Raw genomic sequence first — 18,353 nt, forward strand, 5'->3', positions numbered from 1 at the left:
AGATTTATTTGCTCGGAGCTAAGCTCAGATATTTTTCCTCGCTCAAATTCGAAATCCTTTTTCTCGGCATCGCCACGTAGGAAACGAGCCCTTACATCTACGGTCGCTGCTGTGTGCTTTGTACGACTCTACACTCCGCGTCGACTTGCGATTGCAGCAGACTTCTTACTACCAACCGCATAAAGATCCCCTGTCACCACTTCCTAAGTCTTTTCCAACCAGAACTCAACTTTCCGTCTTCTCCGCCCAGCCTCGCGCAGATTCTGTCTCGCTGAGTTCATTGGACCTCCAGACTGGCTTCGGAAACTTCCCTCATTCCATCGGAACTACGCCGACATCACTCCAACAGTGTAGAGTCTTGCACGCCACTCGGCATAGGTAGTCATGTCTAGGTACTACGAGCACGAGATCCGGGAGGATCGCCCCCGCAGCCCAAGCCACCATCGCCGCGACGACCCACCTCCCGTCGCGCGGGAGTACTCCCCCGAGTATTACTCCGGCGGCGGCGCCGGTCCCATCCAGGTAGTATATCCGGACCGAGGCCCCGTCCCGATCGCCAGCGGCCCTTACATCTCGGGTGCCATCCCCGTCGACGCTCCTCCTCAAGTCCACCCATACTACCCTCCTGAGTCACCGCTCTCCCCCCGCGACTCAAACGCCTTACAACTCCCGCCCCACTCCCACTATCGCCCACGCTCCCTCCCACCTCAAGCAGACGCAGTAGGCAGACCACGTTCACGTTCACGCCCACGAAGCCCCATCGGCAAAGCCCGCCACGCTGTCGACCATACCTTCACCCAGTCATCCTCGGGCATCGGCGTAGGCCTTCTAGGCGCCGTTGTCGGCGGCCTGGCAGCACGCGAAGTCTCCGACGCCACACTTCGATCACGGACTCGCAAGGAAATGGAAAACGGCACATACCGCCCGCGCTCGCCCCGTGAGGCAGAGAAAGCGCGGGTTATATCCACCGTCGTCGGGGCTCTCGTGGGCGGTCTCGGCGCTAACGCCATTGAGAGACGCTTCGAGGCTGCTCGTGAAAGGGATAGAGAGCAGCAGCTGGCTTGGGAGAGGAAGTGGGGGAGGGGAAGAGACCACGACGTGGATCATGGCAGAGGGCGCCTGCGCAACCGGCATCGTGACGAGTGGAATAATGGATATCCTGACCATGGGTATGAAGATCGCCGTGGTGGAAGACTGCGGAGCGAAGAGCGCTATTCGCACAGGAATTGAGATCGTCGGGACAAGCTTCGCCGCCGCTATTGAATGTATATGAATATCATCTAACGACTTGACGACTAATAAGTTCTTTCTTTCTTTTGAGTTGATAACGAGTTGATGTCCCGATGCTTCCTGTGTCATCGAACCCTACGCCTCGGGCTTCTTGGTGGAGGGGTTGTCTCGAGAAATCTTCCCCATGAAGCAAGACCAGATATATCACATCATGTTGAACACTTCCCTTACTGATGCCTCAATAAAGTTATTCCTACAATTGTCTTATTGGTCTACAAAGCTCATACTACATATCCTCATTCTCATCAGTTGCCACAAACCCTGTGGCAGGTTCATAATGCGTATCCCATATGCTCTCACGCAGCAAAAGCAAGGCAATGACGGACTTAAGCACATCGAGCTCAAACGGCAGACACCGAGCGACGCCCATAGCCCAAAGACCAACTCATGTGCATCCACCTCCCTTCTGCTCCATACGTGCAACCTTTGCCCATTATCTGCACCTGTGACCTGTCATAAACGTTGTCAAAACCATTTCAGTCGTTGTCTCTATGCAGCATCGGAAGAGACAGGCTGTGCGGCTTAGTTGTTGTATCGAAGAGTCTCCTTACCAACGTCGTAACCGTCCGGAATCAAGTGAAGGCCACCATAGGGATCCGCGCCTTCAACCAGTTCCCTGGATGGAACCCACTGACGATCACCCTGGCCATGCGGCAGCGTTTGCGCGGAGTTGTCGCGATCCAGCTCGGCTCGGTAAGCCTGCTCTCTCTCCACAATGACCTTGAAGAACTGAGCTATCTCGGCGATGGCTATCTGCTGAGTCTCTGAGCATCCGATGGTGTTGCAGAGAGACTGCGAGTCAACAAGCTGTTTGGCGATGACGGAATCAGGTTGGCAGTAAGTGCGAATGCGCAAAGATCGTGCGTTGGTCTTCATCGCGTGAAGCAGACCGGCGATCTCCGTCGGGTTGCCTTGACGGCGACCAAAGAACCGGAACTCGTCAATGTGTAGATGGACAAGATCGAGTTGTGTTTCCAGGTCGTAGCGAAATCCCACGACTCGTGGGCGACCCTTCTGCGTCCATCCATCGGCAATTTTCTTGAGTTTGTCAGGGTTCAGACGGCCGTGGTTCAGCTCGTTTGTGATGTAGGCATGCAGCGCATTGCTAATGTGGAACTCGAGCTCGCAGTAAAGAAGACTCTGCTCACGGGGATCGAGAGAGATCGTGACTCTCTGGACCTTCGCCTCCCTCTCCATATCCCTCGGCCTTCGAGTAGTCTTGCTCTCAGTCTGTCACTGGGTTAGATGATGACTCAGAATACGGATGCTGAAGCTCAGGGACGTCTTACCATTCCCTTTGCAATCTTCTTGAGGTAGTCAAGGAGTCCGGGCTTCTTTGGGGACCCGTCCTTTCTCTTGCGGTCGGGAGTGTTGCTGGGTCGCTCGAGCCATCCTTGCTCGCCAATCAGGGTCTTACCCGCAATTCTCTGGACGGGAAGGTCCTTATAGGCGAAGTAAGGCCGAAGAGGAGAATATATATCACTTGCGTCCATGACTGGTTGTTTGAGAGCTTCCAGTCTACCTTTGGGCGGGCTCCCTCCGCGGCCGCCCACGTCGGAAACAAGCGCTGGGGCCTTTGAGTCCTTCCAGCCGCTGTACGACTCCAACACATGCTTAATGTGTCGCGGGATATCGTCCCTGTGGATGTGGAGAAGGCTAGGATGGCCTTCACTCTGAGAGTAGATGGAGGACGAATCTGCTTGGACGGTTTTCGCGGGAGAAGGGTTATCAGGGGTTATAGGCGGACGGACAGAGGGCATGCCGCCAGCATTCTCCACAATAGCCCCATACTGACGACTATCTTGAACGTGGACGGGTTTAGGTGTGTGGTGCTGGCGGCGCTCGGCGAGACTCGATGCCAGAGAGCCCTTGGCCTTGTGGCCCTTGGGAGGTGAGCTTGGCATCAACTCCGAGAAAGTAGTGGAGTCGCTTTCATGGCCTTCCTCGAGACGTCTTTGTTGGATTTTAGCGTTTTTGGCAGATTTTTGACGGTAAGGATCTCCATGACCCCGAGGCAACGATTGGGGTTCAGTGAAGGATTCAGCGAAGTCAATGTCTCGCTCGGGCGACCGAGGTCGACTGAAGTTGTCCACTCGGTCACGGCGAGATGGCGACTCGCTTGTACTGTTGAACCTGATCACTCGTCAATCACGAATCCGAGTCTACATCTCCTAGCAGAGAACACTCACACGTCGGTCAATCTATCCATCTGGTTTTCAGTCAAATTCAGATTGATCTGCACTGACTTGTTGGGCTTGTATTTCTGAGGCGACGGTGATCGATGCTTCTTGGGCGAAAGTGACATGAAGCTACCCTTGATTGCGGAGGGAACCGCCACTCGAGCTTTCACGCCCGGCATCTCCGAGTCCTGTGTCATGATGGGGAGATCAGTCGATATCGTTGACGTTGTTTCTCGGGTATGACGCCGACCAGAGATTCGAGAGCTCACAGAGTGAGATTTCCGTTGACGTTGACGTTTGGACTCGATGAGATTCCCAACCCTTGAGCGAAATGAGTCCTCGCAGAAGTCGGGTCCCGCACGTCGATCGGTTGGCAGTAGCAGAGAGCGAGATCTTTGTAGGACAAGCCGAGGAAATGGGCTGACGAGTTCAGGGTCTTCGAATTGACTCGTCCGAAGTTCCGAAATCCAAGCTTCGATGCGACTGCGATAAGATGAAGGGTCTGAGATGGAGAAAGTCAGCCTTCAGCACATTGCTAAAGATCGAAAAAGAGGAGAGATGGGTAATGGGTGAAGTGGAAGTGAATTTCGCGCGGCAACCTCCCGGAAGGTGAAGCAAGCGTGTTTGTTTACGTACCTCTTTGCGGGAAAATGGCTTCCAGGTCAACTGAATGTCTGGTCTGATCCAAGGCGGGGCGCTGGACTATTCGATTGGAATACACAAATTAGCTACAATAGGGTCCTGCAGGATAGAGAGGGACGACGATGGCCAACGACGAAAGATCAAGGACAACAGGGGCGTAGGGACAGCAGCAAAATGCCGCTCATTCAACCAGGCTGCCTACCCTCAAGCATCAGTAAGGAGCGCCACGCATCAGAATCTTCCGATAGCGAGACATCATCAGTTCTCGGCTCCGACTTGTGCTCCATCCGAGACGATGACTGATTCCTCGCATCGCCAGCTACGTTGCATTAGTTATATCTTCTGAGACACATCGCTGAATACCTACGTAGAAGGGAATGCTCCAGTGGCTGTTTATCGCGACCCGCCAATGGTTCAGATACAGCGACCTTTTCTAGGCTCAAGGATGATCGCGTCTTGCCCTGCGCTGCCCATATTTCTTCCGTTTGATAGTCGCTGTAGGATGCCCGAGATCCCCGGACAACGGCTACATCTTCTTGCGAGCCATCATTTGACCCTGAGGGAAAACCGTCACTCTGAACATAGGCGTAGAAGGCTGAGAGCGACGGTTGATGCCGCGCTTGAGCGACGGTTGTTAGTACCGAAGATCTCAACTTGGCCTATAAGCAGCAGAAAACACCTACTAGATTTCACAGGATCCTGGCCCTCAGACAAACTTGGCCTAGATGATGTCCTGGAATGAGAAAGCTTCTCCGATCGATCGCTCGAGGCCATCCCGCTGGAGCGAGACCCCCGTCCGACGTCACGAAGGACGGGTTGTTGCTTTGTGATGGTCAGCTCTCGAGCTTTCCCAAGCATATCTTCCGTGACGATTTTCCGGCCTCCGTCATCATCGGGAGGGCTATAGATCCTGGATAGAATCGCAAGTTTGGCTGGAAGAGTTGGGCCGCGAAGTTGGTCGAGTGATGGAGCAAGCCGCAGTTTGTGGGTCTTGATCTCGACGATGTTGACAGGGTGTATCCTTGGTATGTCTGCTACCAGCCATCGGTGATCAGGAACACCACGCTCTCCGCCGGCGTGGGAGAACCTGGGTGAATCCTGCCACTTTCCAGAGTGACGCGCAGTAGACCGGATGGTCTGTGAGTTCGAACGAAAATTTGTTGGCGCTTGTAATCCGTCGTTCTTAGCGGCGACCCCGCATGGTGTGCGCACCACACTCTTGCAACGGGCGCGATCTCGGTCTTGCGGGCTCGTCCCGACATCGTCGTCTACAGTACCATCTAGACCGAACCAATTACTGCTGGAGAGAGGACGGTATTTGCAGTCGCGCCTCATAGAGTCGCCGAGAGCCATGTCTGGTGATCTTTCGGCGCCAACGCTTCTCGCACGGGGACTCTGTCTTTGAGTATCGGATTCTGGAGTAGCGGTATCCAGTCCGAACCAGTCGTGGCCGCGTTGGGACTTTGGTGTCCTGGCTTCCTTAGGGGGACCGATGTCACTTTGCCTACGAGAATCGGCAGCTGTCTCGTGGGATAGAAATCGGTTTGCGCGGGATGACGCAGCAGAAGGGTCAACAAAGACTCGTCGATGGTCCAGTCCACCATCAAAGCCGAGTTGAGGTGTGAAAGGGCCACGAAACTCCTAGGAAGAGCCCATCACTCCCTGCACGGCAGCATCCGCCAGCAATTTCCTGGCTTTGATATCCGCTGTCGGCATCATCTCGTGAGACATCGACGGCGGCAGAGGCTGATTGTCGGCTATCAAGGAAAATTTCCTAGCAAAAATCGCATGCGGTGTCACGCAGCCTTCAGGCAGCGGTACAGGCTTCGGATCAGGAGATTCTCGAAAGGAGAGAACCGTTTCCAGTCCAAACATATTTGTGAACCAACTAATCCGTTTGCTCCTAGGCGGCGGTCCTCCGGCATCTCGAGACATCGAAGGGTCTCTTCTCTTTCTTAGCGCACGGAGGAGAGACAGGGATCTTCTGAGGTCTGATCTGTCCACAGGAATAGTATCGTCACCGGGATTGTCGTTCAAGTTGCTCGTCTCCGCTCCTTGGTGAATCGAAGTAGTCGGGATAACTTCTTCTTCTTTGATGAACCTGCCAGCACTCCCGGTGCCAAGCTGCCATTGCATTTCATGCAGTTCTTTAGGGTTGGGACTGCGAAAAGCACAGGTGCCACCCTCGCGGGTCGAAACATACATAGTATGGTCAATCATCCAAGCTTTGCGACTGCGTATGCAGCTTGGCTCGTTCGAGCCCACCCTGGTCGATGGGTAATAGTCTGAAAGTCTGATAGGATATCGACTCGAATGCTGCTGGCGCCACCGCACAAGACTGACTGTGGGCCGTATGGACGAGGTGATCGTACTCATATGAGGTATATGGGGCAACTCAAGGTTGGACTGCGGTGTTGGGATTAGTAAATGGGTATCGCAGTGTACTTGTGCTACTGACTTACATGTCGATTGAGATGATCATGTTTCCAACGTTGGAACTCAGCACCTGGGTCATCAGAATATTGGCAGTCAATTTCGATCAACTCGTATAGCACGCCACCAGCTAGATCCAGATTCTCGTCTCCGAGATGTTCGCGCAGAACCAAAAACACCTGACATGGAAAGCATGAGCCAGGTATCCATATTGGCAGAGTAAAACGGAGAGTGTCTGACTTACGAGTTGAACACCGTCCCGGTATTGATAGTTCCGGGGTATGTGTGCACAGTATCTGACAAGGACGTTGCGACACTCTGCGCATCCTTAGTACATATCCAGGATCCTGGGTTGATCGGAGGCAACCTACTTCCTTCGTCATAATCATGGCGCGACAGAGTGTCCTGGGCGAACTCGTTTCCCATCTTCGCTAGCCTTCGGCGCCATTCCTCATCATCGGCCTGGGCAGCTGTCTGAATAGACTCAACCCAGGCTTGGAGGCTAAGCCGGTTCCGCATGGTTACAGGGTTACCGGAACTAGCTAGGATGGTCGGCAGTGGTCAGACGGCTTTAACACGGTGGTGTGCGTCTTGCGGGGGTATTAGTGAGAGGGATGCGGCACCATCTACTACTTGCTCTGTGCCATGGCGGCATACAGCTGGGCGTAGAAAGGCGTTCTCGTCGTCGTCACAATCGACCGTATCATAGGCGCTGCGCTCCTATAGAAGCCCGAGTTCTCGGCAACCCTTGGGGGAAAGAATGCGAAAGGACACAAGCTATAGAGAGACAGGACGTCAGAATCTTCGCAGCCTTCCCACATGAACGGAGACGCGGAGATCGAACAACCGCAGAGATCAAAGAGAAGGCAAGTGTGGTCGTTGTCGTCAGGCAAGTACGAAGGCAGTCAAGGAAAGTACACGCCTCGAGGTTGGAAGGCGCAGATGTTCCGCCCTCCCCAAACTGTCGGCGATACACGGAAGCATGCCAACAAATCCGATCCGGGTTGAATTTTCCATAACGTCAAGTTTTACATGCGTGACTGTAGGGCAAGCTTTTGCTCTTAATGCGGCAGGTCACTCGACCAGATATGCCACTGATAGATCTGGTCTCCCAGATCGTATGTGGTGCCCTCACAGCCCGCCTGTTGTCGGTTACCTTAAGCCAAGTAGCTCTGTTTTCCAGCCACAGTGCCTTCACTTGAAGCAAGCAAAAGAGCTTTTCTTGGCCGAATCAAAATTGGCCTGTGAGATCCAACGGTACTGATAATGCCCATGGTTGGGGAGTTTACAAATCTTGGGATCGCTAGGTCCAAACACACAATGTCGATACCATTCAAGAAGCCCTTGCAGCTTGCCTATCAGACATCAAGTTGCCAAGGCTCTGACAATCTCGAAGTGGATGTCGATATAACACCTAGGCCGTTCTACTCAGCAAGACCATGGCAAAGCGACCAGGTGGCCTTTGCAAGGTAGTATTGCGCACGCAGTACGCCATTAGCATAAGTCCCAATACTGAAATAGACTACTACCATAGGAGCAATTCGTTGTCTTTTGATGTCGAGAGGATACGCTGATTGCATCAACCGCAGAGCAAACGCCTGGGCTTAGCCTCGTGCTAGGTTGATCCCGTCTCGGAACAGGTGGCTAGTGCATGGAGCGTGGGGAACCACCATCCATGGCACGATGCAGGATCTGCAACGCTGCCCGCAGGCTTTGAGGTGCCTCTCGTGTCCATCCGTACGTCTATGACTGTAAACTTCGTTGGGGCGAGTCGACATGTTCGCGTTTGTCGGAGGGCCGTTGGCGATGCGGAAATGCACATTCTGAAGGCGTGGTGGTAGGCAGGGGCTTCTTCGGACAGGTTCCGTCCAGTTTTCTACCGCACGCGTCCGTGCGGCTCCAGCAACGGGCTTGCATTCAACCTCCAAATCGTAACGAGGTACCCGTACTCAGGAAACAAATTGCAAATTCGATGCGTATTACACGCTCCTCTACAATTGAGTGGAACACACATACAGAGAGCTACGCGCCTACCTCAACTCTAACGATGAGACCGCAGTCAAGCCTTCCAAACGGAGACATCAGCCGCGGTCACGTGTGCTTTGGCATCGCGCCTTGCATTACAATGACAAAAATAATGTCACTTGATTTGTAGAGTGCAGTGGGGCTGAGCGGACACGCGGAGTAAGTTGAGGCAACTCCTGCCCTGTCAATTCCTTCTTCGTTCCACAGTTCACTACATTGCAATTGACATTTCGATTCGGTCGGTGCCAGCGGCAAGTACCCTCGGGGTGCAGCTGCACCGTCTTTTCCCCGCACTTTGCCTTCTCCAACTTCCGAGGACCCCAAGTCCCAAGATAGGTAGCCATCCTTGTAAAGAACCAGACTGTGATTGGATTTATGTCGGGCAGGTGGGTAACTACGTATTGAGCTGAGCTTAGCTGTCCCGAAACATGTACCGACCACCGCCCAGATGCCGTCTCCAACTGCCTTTTGGCACTCAATCGTGGGAGTTGCTGAGGAAAAGGTACAACCACCAAAAAGCCAATCTGAGCTGCCCCACATCCAACTTGCCGACTCGACTACCCGAGTCTCCTTTGTCAAGCCTGAGCTCCCCCACGCAGGGATGCCCAGCCGGCCAAATCAGTGGAAGCTTCACTCAGCAAAGCCTCCCGGTTCCCTTCGGAAGTGTCTCCATGACGTGCCTGCCACGCCTACGGGTCAACCACGCAAGCCTGTACGGATAACATGGCCGTTCTATTCCCTTAGACCATGATTGGCCAGACTCGAGGCCCTTTAGATGGGCACCGTGAGGCGCACATGGCCACATCCGTGACTCTGGGTGCCAGAAGCCACCCAAGTGGCACCCCAGTGTGGGGATTTGGAGTTCCCGGCCTACGTTGCCGTCCCCAGTCTGCTTCCCGATGTCGATGCCGGCCTCTTAGTCCCCTTCGGATCGGTCTCATTGTCCAGTCGTCCACGGATATCTCCCCGCCGTCTATACCATCCATGCCCCGACTGACATCTCTGCGCCAATCGGTCTCCTACTATATATAAGGCCAATTCGCCGCCTTTTCCCCTTGCCCCAAAGACTCTTTTCTAGACGACACCATCCTTCTCTCACTTTTGGGCGCAACATTCCCCTCTATTGACTGAACTTTGGAAGTCTCGCAATCTGGTCATCCGCTCCCATAGACTTGCTTTCACCAATTCGATTCAACCAAAGTCTACTCTTCTATTCGCACAATGGAGACGCAACCTGATCGCCAGTCAGGCACCTACTATGATATTGGTAAGTCCCTGCTACCCTGAACTCACAGTGAGCTACACGCTAACACATCCTCCCAAAGTCATCGTAGGTGCTGGGCCTGTGGGCTTGATGCTGTCAACCATTCTAGCCAGATGGGGATACAGAATCAAGCACATTGACAACCGAGCTGAACCGACACCAACCGGAAGAGCTGACGGCATTCAACCACGCTCGCTCGACCTTCTTCGCAACATGGGCCTCAAGTCGGCTATCATGGCCCACAAGCCTGCCAGAGTCTACGAGGTCGCTTTTTGGGACCCGCCCAAGTCGGGCAACGGAATCGCCAGAACTGGAACCTGGGCGAGTTGCCCAGACTTCATCGATGCCAGGTACCCCTTCACGACTCTTTTGCACCAAGGCCATATCGAGCGCGTTTTTCTGGGTGACCTGGAGAAGAACGGCGTGCAGGTTCAGAGGCCCTGGACCATTACGGGATTCTCATCCAACGCGGCCGAAAACCCCGAGTACCCTGTCGAGGTCAAACTTGAGCATGTCGATGGTACCGCCCAGGAAACGTTGCGAGCCAAATACCTCTTCGGCGGTGAGGGTGCTCGTTCCTTCATCAGGAACCAATTACAGATTGGTATCAAGCACAAGGATCCTATTTCTTACGTATGGGGTGTCATGGATGGCGTTGTCAAGACCGACTTTCCCGATATCAAGGTAAGCAAACTTGCTAAGGATGATTCTACTGGGGCCCATATTGATTTTGGTATAGATGAAATGCACAATTCACAGCAAGCACGGTTCCATCATGGTCATCCCTCGAGAGGACAACATGGTCCGTTTGTACATTCAGATCGCATCCTCCACGGACCCAGACTTCGACCCACGCAAGACGGCAAGTGAGAAGGAAGTGCAGGAGTCGGCTAAGCGCATTCTTGAGCCGTATTCCATTGAATGGGAGAGGACAGAGTGGTATTCAGTATACCCTATTGGACAAGGAATCTCAGACCGCTACACTCTCGATCAGCGGGTATTCCTTGGAGGTGATGCCTGTCATACCCACAGCGTAAGTGGTCCACACAAGAACGGAAACAGCTTCCGTACTAATTAGAATATCAGCCCAAAGCCGGTCAAGGCATGAACACTGCATTCCTTGACGCCCAAAACTTGGCCTGGAAGATCCACGCTGTAGAGGCAGGCTTCGCGCAGCGCGATATTTTGAAGACCTACGAGACTGAGAGGAGGGACGTGGCTGAGACGTTGCTAGACTTCGACAACAGGTATGCCAAGCTGTTCTCTCAACGGCCCGATGCCGCAAGCGAAGCTCAGGCAGCCACCGAGAACGCCGGCAAGGAGCAGTCCGAAAACGCTTTCATCAAGACTTTCAAGGAGTCATGCGAGTTCACAAGCGGATACGGCGTGGCCTACAAGCCAAATGTCTTGAACTGGTCTGAATCACACCGGGCTAAATCATCCTTGATTCATCCCGAGGGTACGAAGCTCCGCACCGGCCGCCTGTTTATGAACGCCGACGTCACGAGGGTTGTCGATGCCAATGTTGTCCACCTGGAGCAAGAAATCCCGCTCAACGGTTCCTTCCGCATCTTCGTCTTTGCTGGAAAGCCTTCAGTCACTCGCAAGGCCCTCGGAGATTTCGCTAGTCATCTTAACAACAAGCGTTCATTCTACGCCGCCTATGTTAGAGAAGACGTTGACAGTGTTTCACACCACGAGCAGCACAATCCTCACAGCAAGTTCTTCTCATTCTGCACCATCATTTCTGCAAAGAGAAGCAGCATCGAGATTTCGCGCGATGTCCCGGAGGTGCTGGGGCGGTACCGCGACCATGTTTACGCCGATGACAGGTGGGACCGCCACGTGCCGGACGCCAAGGCCGCAGCGCACGCCAAGTTGGGACTTGATGAGGAAAAGGGTGGCGTTGTCGTTGTGCGTCCTGACGGTTACGTTGGTATGGTCGCAAAGCTGGTGGAGGGCAGCGGCACGGTTGATGCATTGAACGAGTACTTTGGCACATTCTGCACAAAGAAGCTCGGAGAGACGCTAGCCCAGCTGTGATGCACTTGAAGTGTGACAATGCTTAGGTTGAGAGAGGTTTCTTTAGAGAAATCGGTGTACAGGTACTGAGTTGGGTTCCTACTTACTGGCGTACTGGAGCGAAACATGAGTTGGATTTCTGCAATAGAGTGAGGCTATTCCGATATCACCTTTCAGGATGGATAGGCACCATAGCACCGTCTGCAGCATTATAAAACCAAGAGAGAGAGCAAACTCTATTACTTGTTATCCCTACCTCGATTATAAAGTGAAAACCACTTGCTCAGAAACAATTACTTTGCAAGGTCCGTCTAGATCCTTCTTGAGGTTCCCAGTGACCTTATCCACGTAAACAGCCTTGTGGTATCTAGAAGTGTGGCCCGTTCCTATGAATGAATTTATCAAGCAAACCACTCCACTATGCCGATTGTGAAGCTGTTTCGCTCCTTCCGCTGCTTGAAGTGACGGGTGCGCGCACCTATTGGGTTAGTGGGGCGATAGAGCTGCCAGAAAAATGAAGTTGAATTCCCTACCTGGGTAGGTACCTACCTTAGCGGAGGCAGGCAGTACCCTAGGCACATAATTTACGTACCTTAGGTAAACACGACCTCCATCGCAACTTCCATTCTCAAATCCACTCCCCACCGTGTCTGCCGGCTCACCTTCCTTCATCCAACGTGCAATTCTTTGAGGCGCGCATGCCGTTTCGATCTCTCATTGCTACCTACATTCAGCTTTTTTTTTTCTTCAATGAACAGCAGTGCGCCTTCTTTTTTTACAACAACAAGAGCGCGTTGCCTTTCGAGCCCCCCCCAACACTTCCCCGACCACCTCCAACCCATTTCAACCTTCCATCACGACCGATTTCTAGCATCGCGACACAACTCGCCTTCCGACTCAACCAAGCGCCTTCGCACCAATTCCTGATCGCGCAGCTTCAGAGGCACAGTAAACGCCCCAGAATTCAATTTTTCTTCGCTTCGTCGCACCTTTCATATTCACCTGCTCTTTCGCGCCTTTCGCGCCGAGTCAAAGTTGACTCTCATGATGCTTCCTGCTTCATCTTCAAGCAACGCACCTTCCAAGCTAACCAATATGGCTCCAGACCGACTGCAGATACCGAGCCGCCGAGGCTTTCCCCCGAACCCTCAGAAACTAGCCGACTTCTTCGACGCTCGTAAAGACATTCGAGAAAAATCACCCGAAACCGAGAAGCCTAGAGCCTACAGACGCAGTCCTATCCAAACCCCCCTCGTCAACTCCCTCGCCAACCCAGGCTTCAACCACCGCGTTCCCCTCTTCGGTATTTCTGCTACTCAGCAACTAACCGCCCATACTCAAACTACCGACGACCCCAAGATCGGCCACGACCGAGTTCCAGTCGCACAGTCGCAGATCGCTCAAGCTACGCGCCAGAAGGCCCAGGAAGCGGAGCGTCAGAGAGACGCCACGCTCAAGAAGTCCGAGGAGACATCTGGACCAGCCAAAACTGTTCAGTCGCTTCACAGAGACCGAAAGCCCTTGCGTGGGATTTTGAAGAACGGAGGTGCCCTTTCGCGATCGTTGGGACCTACTGGCTCCTCTCTCTTTACACCAGCTGCAGCGAAGGTCAAGAAGTTGCAATTCCGTGCTCAAGCGCGCAGCGCAGGACAGGATCCTTCAAGAAATCGGAAGTACAAGAAGCACCCTGCGAAAGATCCCTTCGTTTGCCAGCCCCCCATCAAGGCGACACCCTTCCCCAGGTCTCAGCAGTCCGCCTATCTCAGACCGGTGGCTGCGCTTTTGAGACCCGCGCCTATCTGCGCCACTCTTCGGCACCAACCTAATCTACACAAGCCATCCCCAGCTTCCCACGTCGCCGAGTATCGATCACGCCGCCGCAGGTTGAAGGAACTCGTCATCCAGCACGAGGAAAGAAGCGATCTTTTTGGGCCGAGTGGTCCGATTCCCAAGCCAGCCAAAAGAATCCAGGGCAATCGTACTACTGTCGGAAGTGTCTCCACGAGAAAGTGCTCCCAGCCATCCTCAAGTTTCCATCTCTGCAATTCTAACTCAGAAGCCGAGTCGGAATCTGAGGACACTGAGTGCGGCTCGGAATCCAGCTCGCCATCCGCGCCCCCAGGTGCTTGGTCGTTCAGCCCAGGCCAGCAAACAATCGGCATTCCTCCCAACGAACTCACACCTATAGAAGTGAACGACAGTTCGGGAACTAGAAGAATTTTTGTTCAGGGGTCGAGCCAGAAGACGATTACGGTTCAGACTATCGAACAGGGACGACTGTCTCTGGACCAAGGCTCACCTGCCACGACTCCGTCACGAAAACGACCAGCTGAGGACTCAGAGTTCGAACTCATCCTGGCGAATGCGACGGATGGGAGGGAGCCTCTGCAAGAGCCGCTTGCGAACGCTCGAGGTGCTGCCGTTCTGGACCCAAACAAAGAAGACGTACGTTGTTTGATGATCTCACGATAGGGCGATGCTAACTATTCGTGACAGAGACCTCGGGCCTACACGAATTGGCTCACCAGTATCATGACATCAGTCCGTGGCACGGTCACAAAGGTCTCCAACAACATTGTTGGCTACGGTTAGCTTGCTTTAAGAAGACGGTGACGAGCTCATTCTAATCTAGTCACAGTGTACCCCCGCAACCATAACCTCATTGCTGTTGAGAGTCTCTCTTGTGGTCAGCAGAATGGCAACACTAGCACGAAGCGCATTAGGTTGGAGGTTGTCGATGATTTTACCGATGAGAGCTTCGCTACCAATACGGAATTAGCCAAAACCAATCTTATTTGGGTAGATGAATCGACACGGATCGCTCACTGGCATCACATAGCCCCTCTCGTCCGCACCTTGAGGTGTATCTGCCACCGGATCGAAAAGAGGCGATCACAATCCAGGGAAGGGTCTCCTGTCTCTAGATTGGACGACCAAGCTCATGAGCAGCAGATCTATGTCTTCGGTTCATACCTCGACGCTTTCCGGCAAACTGCTTGGATACTTGAGAACATCTACTCTCATACGTTCTTGGCGGATCTGAAGACCAACTTCAAAGTCCCTCAGTCAGTCATGAACTATACTTTCAGCCCCGAAGAGAACGTCGCTATTGCCGTGGCCCAGCGCCTATTCGAGCATTTTCCTGATGAATGCAACTCTCTGCTGTTCGAGGCTGGCGTCCCACGCCGCGTTATCAAAGGGCTAAGTGCTGACTTGGCTGCTCTGGCCAGTCGAAAGCCAATGCCTGGACTAGTTCAACGGGCTGGTTTCGTTGGAAAGGTCATGAGTTTTTTCCGAGGGCGCGAAAGCTTCGGCATTGGAGTATCTGAGGACCCGATCTCGAGGATCGACATTGCAATGCCCGGCAGCTTCCCAGATATCCCGACCAACATCGAAGTCTCGAACCAGGCGAAACCTTCCATCAAGGCCCCGGATCAAAGAGAGATTCTTCCCGCCGAGAAAACCGCAAAACAGGGAAGTTATTATCCTCCTGCAAGAACTACGGAAGCGTATACGTTTGTCAAAGACCAATTGGCCGACATCGCATCCCAGCGCAGAGCTACGTACAAAAACGCACCCCTAGGCATGGTACCAGACGACGTGGTCTGTAAACCAAGCCCCATTTCTGTCCTCAAAAGAGACAACCAGTCTCCTGCCTCGCTGAAGCGACTGCAGAAGTCAAGAGGCCTCAAAAGAGTGCAATTCTCGCCATCTACCAAGCAATCTTCTCCTTCACCGGCGAAATCGACGAGCTTCCTCAACCGAATTTTCGGCTCTCCTACCGTTTTCGGATCACCATTGGGACGACACGTTATTGATGCTAGCCCTCTGAGCGATGCCCAACTTGACGGCTCGTCGGACAGCCCTAGCACTTCGATGTCGAATCGGCACCTAGGTACCGCGCCTAAGTCTGACAGTGTATCAGAAGAGAGCGATGGCGAGGAAATCGCCGCCCGCTGTCAACCCCAACTGCTGGAGCATCTCAATAAATCCTTGAATGGCCTTGAAGCTAAGGGTTTCTTCGCCAAGGACGAATCCCAGGACTTATCATCCCGCCCACCCAGCCCACTTAGCCCCCCAACCCTAGCAGGTCTGACCATCTCAGACGACAAGGAAGAGGAGCTTGAAGATCTCTCTCTCGCGCTGCAGCTGTTGCTTGATGTCGACGAGGCACGCCGAAGAGAGGAAGAGGAAAAGAAAGCTAGACAGGCAAGGGAGGAGAGACTGTTAGCGACGGGTGGACTTCGCACTCCTCAAAGACCTCTGGTTACCTCTTTACCGGCTGAATGGGTCGAGAAGGTGCAAGCGACAATGCAAGCCAATCCCTCGCTGACACTCGCAACGACAGCTGAAAGCGTTCCCCTCAGAAAGCACGACTTCGCCATGGTAGTTCCACCAACTGTGTGGCTCAACGACGAAATTGTCAATGGCGCATTGCAATGGCTCGACCGATACGTCAATATGGCTGCAGGCGCCGTGGACGTGAAGGCACCAAACCGAGTGTGCGTGGCCATGGGCTCATTCTTCTACAAGAGACTAGAGGAGAATGGCGTTCAGAACACTGAACGAGCACTCCGCCGTTACGGAATCAACAAGAACAACTTCCTCAACCTGGAGACGATCCTCATGCCCATCTGTAAGAACAACCATTGGACATTGCTCGTCATCCGGCCCAAGAAGCGAACCGTCTCGCACATGGATTCCTTCAATCCTGCCGGCTCGCCCACACATACTACCAGAGCCTTGAAATGGGTCCAGGCCTTCTTAGGCGGTGACTACAAGGCTAACGAATGGAAGGTAGTCATTCATGAGGCTCCGATGCAGACCAACGGATACGACTGTGGTGTCTTCACGATCACCAACGGAATGTGTCTTGCACTTGGTCTTAATGCCATTGACGCTTACGCTGGCGAGGACTTGCCAGAACAACGTCTGAGAATTGCAGGCATGCTTCTCAACAAGGGCTTCAGCGGCGAATTTGATCTCGCTGATCTCTGAGACGCCATTCTACCCCTCAAAAAAGCTTGCAGAACGTTGAGCGATGGACCCGAATCCCCTGTGGACATTGGGTCCGTCGAAGAACCATAATGTTGAGCAAATCCGGAACAGGATGATGGAAGGATGGACAACAGCTTTTGGCTGGGCATTCCAGATGGGTTACGTTTTTATCGTTATTACTATTTTATTCGTGAGAGGGATTTGGGATTCCTCGGGTGGCCAGGCGTTGTTGAAAGATATTGGGAGTTTTCGGATGGATACCACAAAAAAGCCCGGTTGGACGGTTTCTTGTTGGAATTGTTTGTATAAGTGTTTGTTTGAAAGTGTGTAGGAACACTACTGTTTGTGCCTGGCATCTCCAAGATAGATGGAAAGGGCACCCGTTTCAACTTTGCACGAGACCTCAACATGAGGGAAATACCAAGACGATATTGCGTCGCTAGAACAACTTCCTAAATCCCCTTTGCAGATGCCCCAGTGACGAAGCCATCCGCATCCACCACTACTCGTGTAAGCTTCCCCCTGACTTGGCCGAAAGAGCCATGGCAGCTCAGATTTCTACCATCTAGCCCAGCCAACTGGACTTTGCATCAACCAGAATTTCCAAACGTCACATGGGTGTCCAAAATTGGATCCAGGCAACTACGCGTTGCCGAAGGCGATGGAATGGATATCGTGACAGAGGCCAGACGCAGTTCCACTCCACGGGACCACGCAAAACCACACACACACAAATGCTTACTGTGTGTGTGCCTTGCCTGAATCATTTTCGTCTCGTCGAATTCACTGCCACCCAATGGCTGGCTTGGCTCTTGTACCGGCCGCGTACAACAAGAAGAAACCCCCTCCGGAGACCGGTACGGATACACACAACGTCCTCAAGCCAAGGACCAAGAAAGCCCCTCCTCCTTGCCGGTCTCCTGCCGACTTCTTGCCGCACATTCGAAGTACGCTTGGCCATTGCGGCAAAAAGAGAAAAAAACACAAAATCCATAGTGACCAAGGCCAAGGCAAATGTTTGTTCCCAAGTCCTGCGGGGGACCGATTTTCCGATGGAGGCAACCCAACCTGGAGAGTCACCAACCCTTTCTCCAGCGGCAGGCAGACTGAAAGAGCCAAAAGTTGAACGAGTTACACGTTTCAGGTGCGGGTCGCCGGCGAGAAACCCTTCCGCGCCGGACTTTTGGGATGGTTGGTTTTCCTTGGCTTTTCTCCGACCTGAGATGGCCACGGTTGGGGCACAGAGTATCTCAATTCTATTCTTTCGACTTTGCCCCCCCTGTTGGATGGCCCCTATCGCCGCCGCCGCCGCAAGCTCACATGTCACGAGGAGTATAGGCTGCCTTTTTTTTTTTTTTTACAAAAGATTAACGTAACGACATTCGTTCGAGCGTGTAGCGTAGCGGGGATGTAGAAGCCACTAGTAGGGGATCAGGGGATCTTTTCCCAACCTCGACGCGTTGTCGTTGGGGGCCCGGCGGATTCTCTTTCTCTTTTTT

General features: G+C 53.2%; 8 protein-coding genes across 8 annotated transcripts; 4 read left to right on the top strand and 4 right to left on the bottom strand.

The window, feature by feature from the left end:
• Positions 1-384: 384 nt before the first annotated feature.
• Positions 385-1,230, top strand: BDP55DRAFT_563364 (uncharacterized protein; the record flags this gene model as incomplete). The annotated part of the gene is made up of 1 exon (XM_060570234.1): positions 385-1,230. One exon carries the CDS (start codon positions 385-387, stop codon positions 1,228-1,230), a length of 846 nt encoding a protein of 281 aa, XP_060424058.1.
• Positions 1,231-1,812: 582 nt separating this feature from the next.
• On the bottom strand, positions 1,813-3,667 carry BDP55DRAFT_563317 (uncharacterized protein; the record flags this gene model as incomplete). Its single annotated transcript, XM_060570224.1, has 3 exons — positions 1,813-2,514; positions 2,580-3,423; positions 3,480-3,667. The coding sequence occupies 3 exons, from the start codon at positions 3,665-3,667 to the stop codon at positions 1,813-1,815; spliced, it is 1,734 nt and encodes a 577-aa protein (XP_060424059.1).
• Positions 3,668-4,297: 630 nt separating this feature from the next.
• BDP55DRAFT_733383 (uncharacterized protein) lies at positions 4,298-5,465 on the bottom strand (the record flags this gene model as incomplete). The annotated part of the gene is made up of 3 exons (XM_060580082.1): positions 4,298-4,431; positions 4,480-4,731; positions 4,796-5,465. The coding sequence occupies 3 exons, from the start codon at positions 5,463-5,465 to the stop codon at positions 4,298-4,300; spliced, it is 1,056 nt and encodes a 351-aa protein (XP_060424060.1).
• On the bottom strand, positions 5,276-7,295 carry BDP55DRAFT_361784 (uncharacterized protein). Its single transcript, XM_060567039.1, has 4 exons — positions 6,917-7,295; positions 6,790-6,863; positions 6,575-6,724; positions 5,276-6,518 (listed from the first exon to the last, which is right to left on the bottom strand). The coding sequence occupies exons 1-4, from the start codon at positions 7,062-7,064 to the stop codon at positions 5,754-5,756; spliced, it is 1,137 nt and encodes a 378-aa protein (XP_060424061.1). The 5' UTR covers positions 7,065-7,295; the 3' UTR covers positions 5,276-5,753.
• Positions 7,296-9,791: 2,496 nt separating this feature from the next.
• BDP55DRAFT_563347 (FAD binding domain-containing protein) lies at positions 9,792-11,877 on the top strand (the record flags this gene model as incomplete). The annotated part of the gene is made up of 4 exons (XM_060570230.1): positions 9,792-9,837; positions 9,896-10,518; positions 10,574-10,867; positions 10,921-11,877. 4 exons carry the CDS (start codon positions 9,792-9,794, stop codon positions 11,875-11,877), a joined length of 1,920 nt encoding a protein of 639 aa, XP_060424062.1.
• Positions 11,878-14,388: 2,511 nt separating this feature from the next.
• On the top strand, positions 14,389-16,854 carry BDP55DRAFT_563311 (Ulp1 protease family protein; the record flags this gene model as incomplete). The annotated part of the gene is made up of 2 exons (XM_060570223.1): positions 14,389-14,443; positions 14,495-16,854. 2 exons carry the CDS (start codon positions 14,389-14,391, stop codon positions 16,852-16,854), a joined length of 2,415 nt encoding a protein of 804 aa, XP_060424063.1.
• An 89-nt stretch (positions 16,855-16,943) lies between these two features.
• Positions 16,944-17,366, bottom strand: BDP55DRAFT_362042 (uncharacterized protein). Its single transcript, XM_060567045.1, has one exon. The coding sequence runs from the start codon at positions 17,262-17,264 to the stop codon at positions 17,034-17,036; it is 231 nt and encodes a 76-aa protein (XP_060424064.1). The 5' UTR covers positions 17,265-17,366; the 3' UTR covers positions 16,944-17,033.
• On the top strand, positions 17,162-18,325 carry BDP55DRAFT_362016 (uncharacterized protein). Its single transcript, XM_060567042.1, has one exon. The coding sequence runs from the start codon at positions 17,469-17,471 to the stop codon at positions 18,228-18,230; it is 762 nt and encodes a 253-aa protein (XP_060424065.1). The 5' UTR covers positions 17,162-17,468; the 3' UTR covers positions 18,231-18,325.
• Positions 18,326-18,353: the final 28 nt, after the last annotated feature.

Source organism: Colletotrichum godetiae (assembly GCF_030913485.1).
Source record: "Colletotrichum godetiae strain CBS 193.32 chromosome Unknown BDP55scaffold_62, whole genome shotgun sequence".
Taxonomy (NCBI): Eukaryota; Fungi; Ascomycota; class Sordariomycetes; order Glomerellales; family Glomerellaceae; genus Colletotrichum; species Colletotrichum godetiae.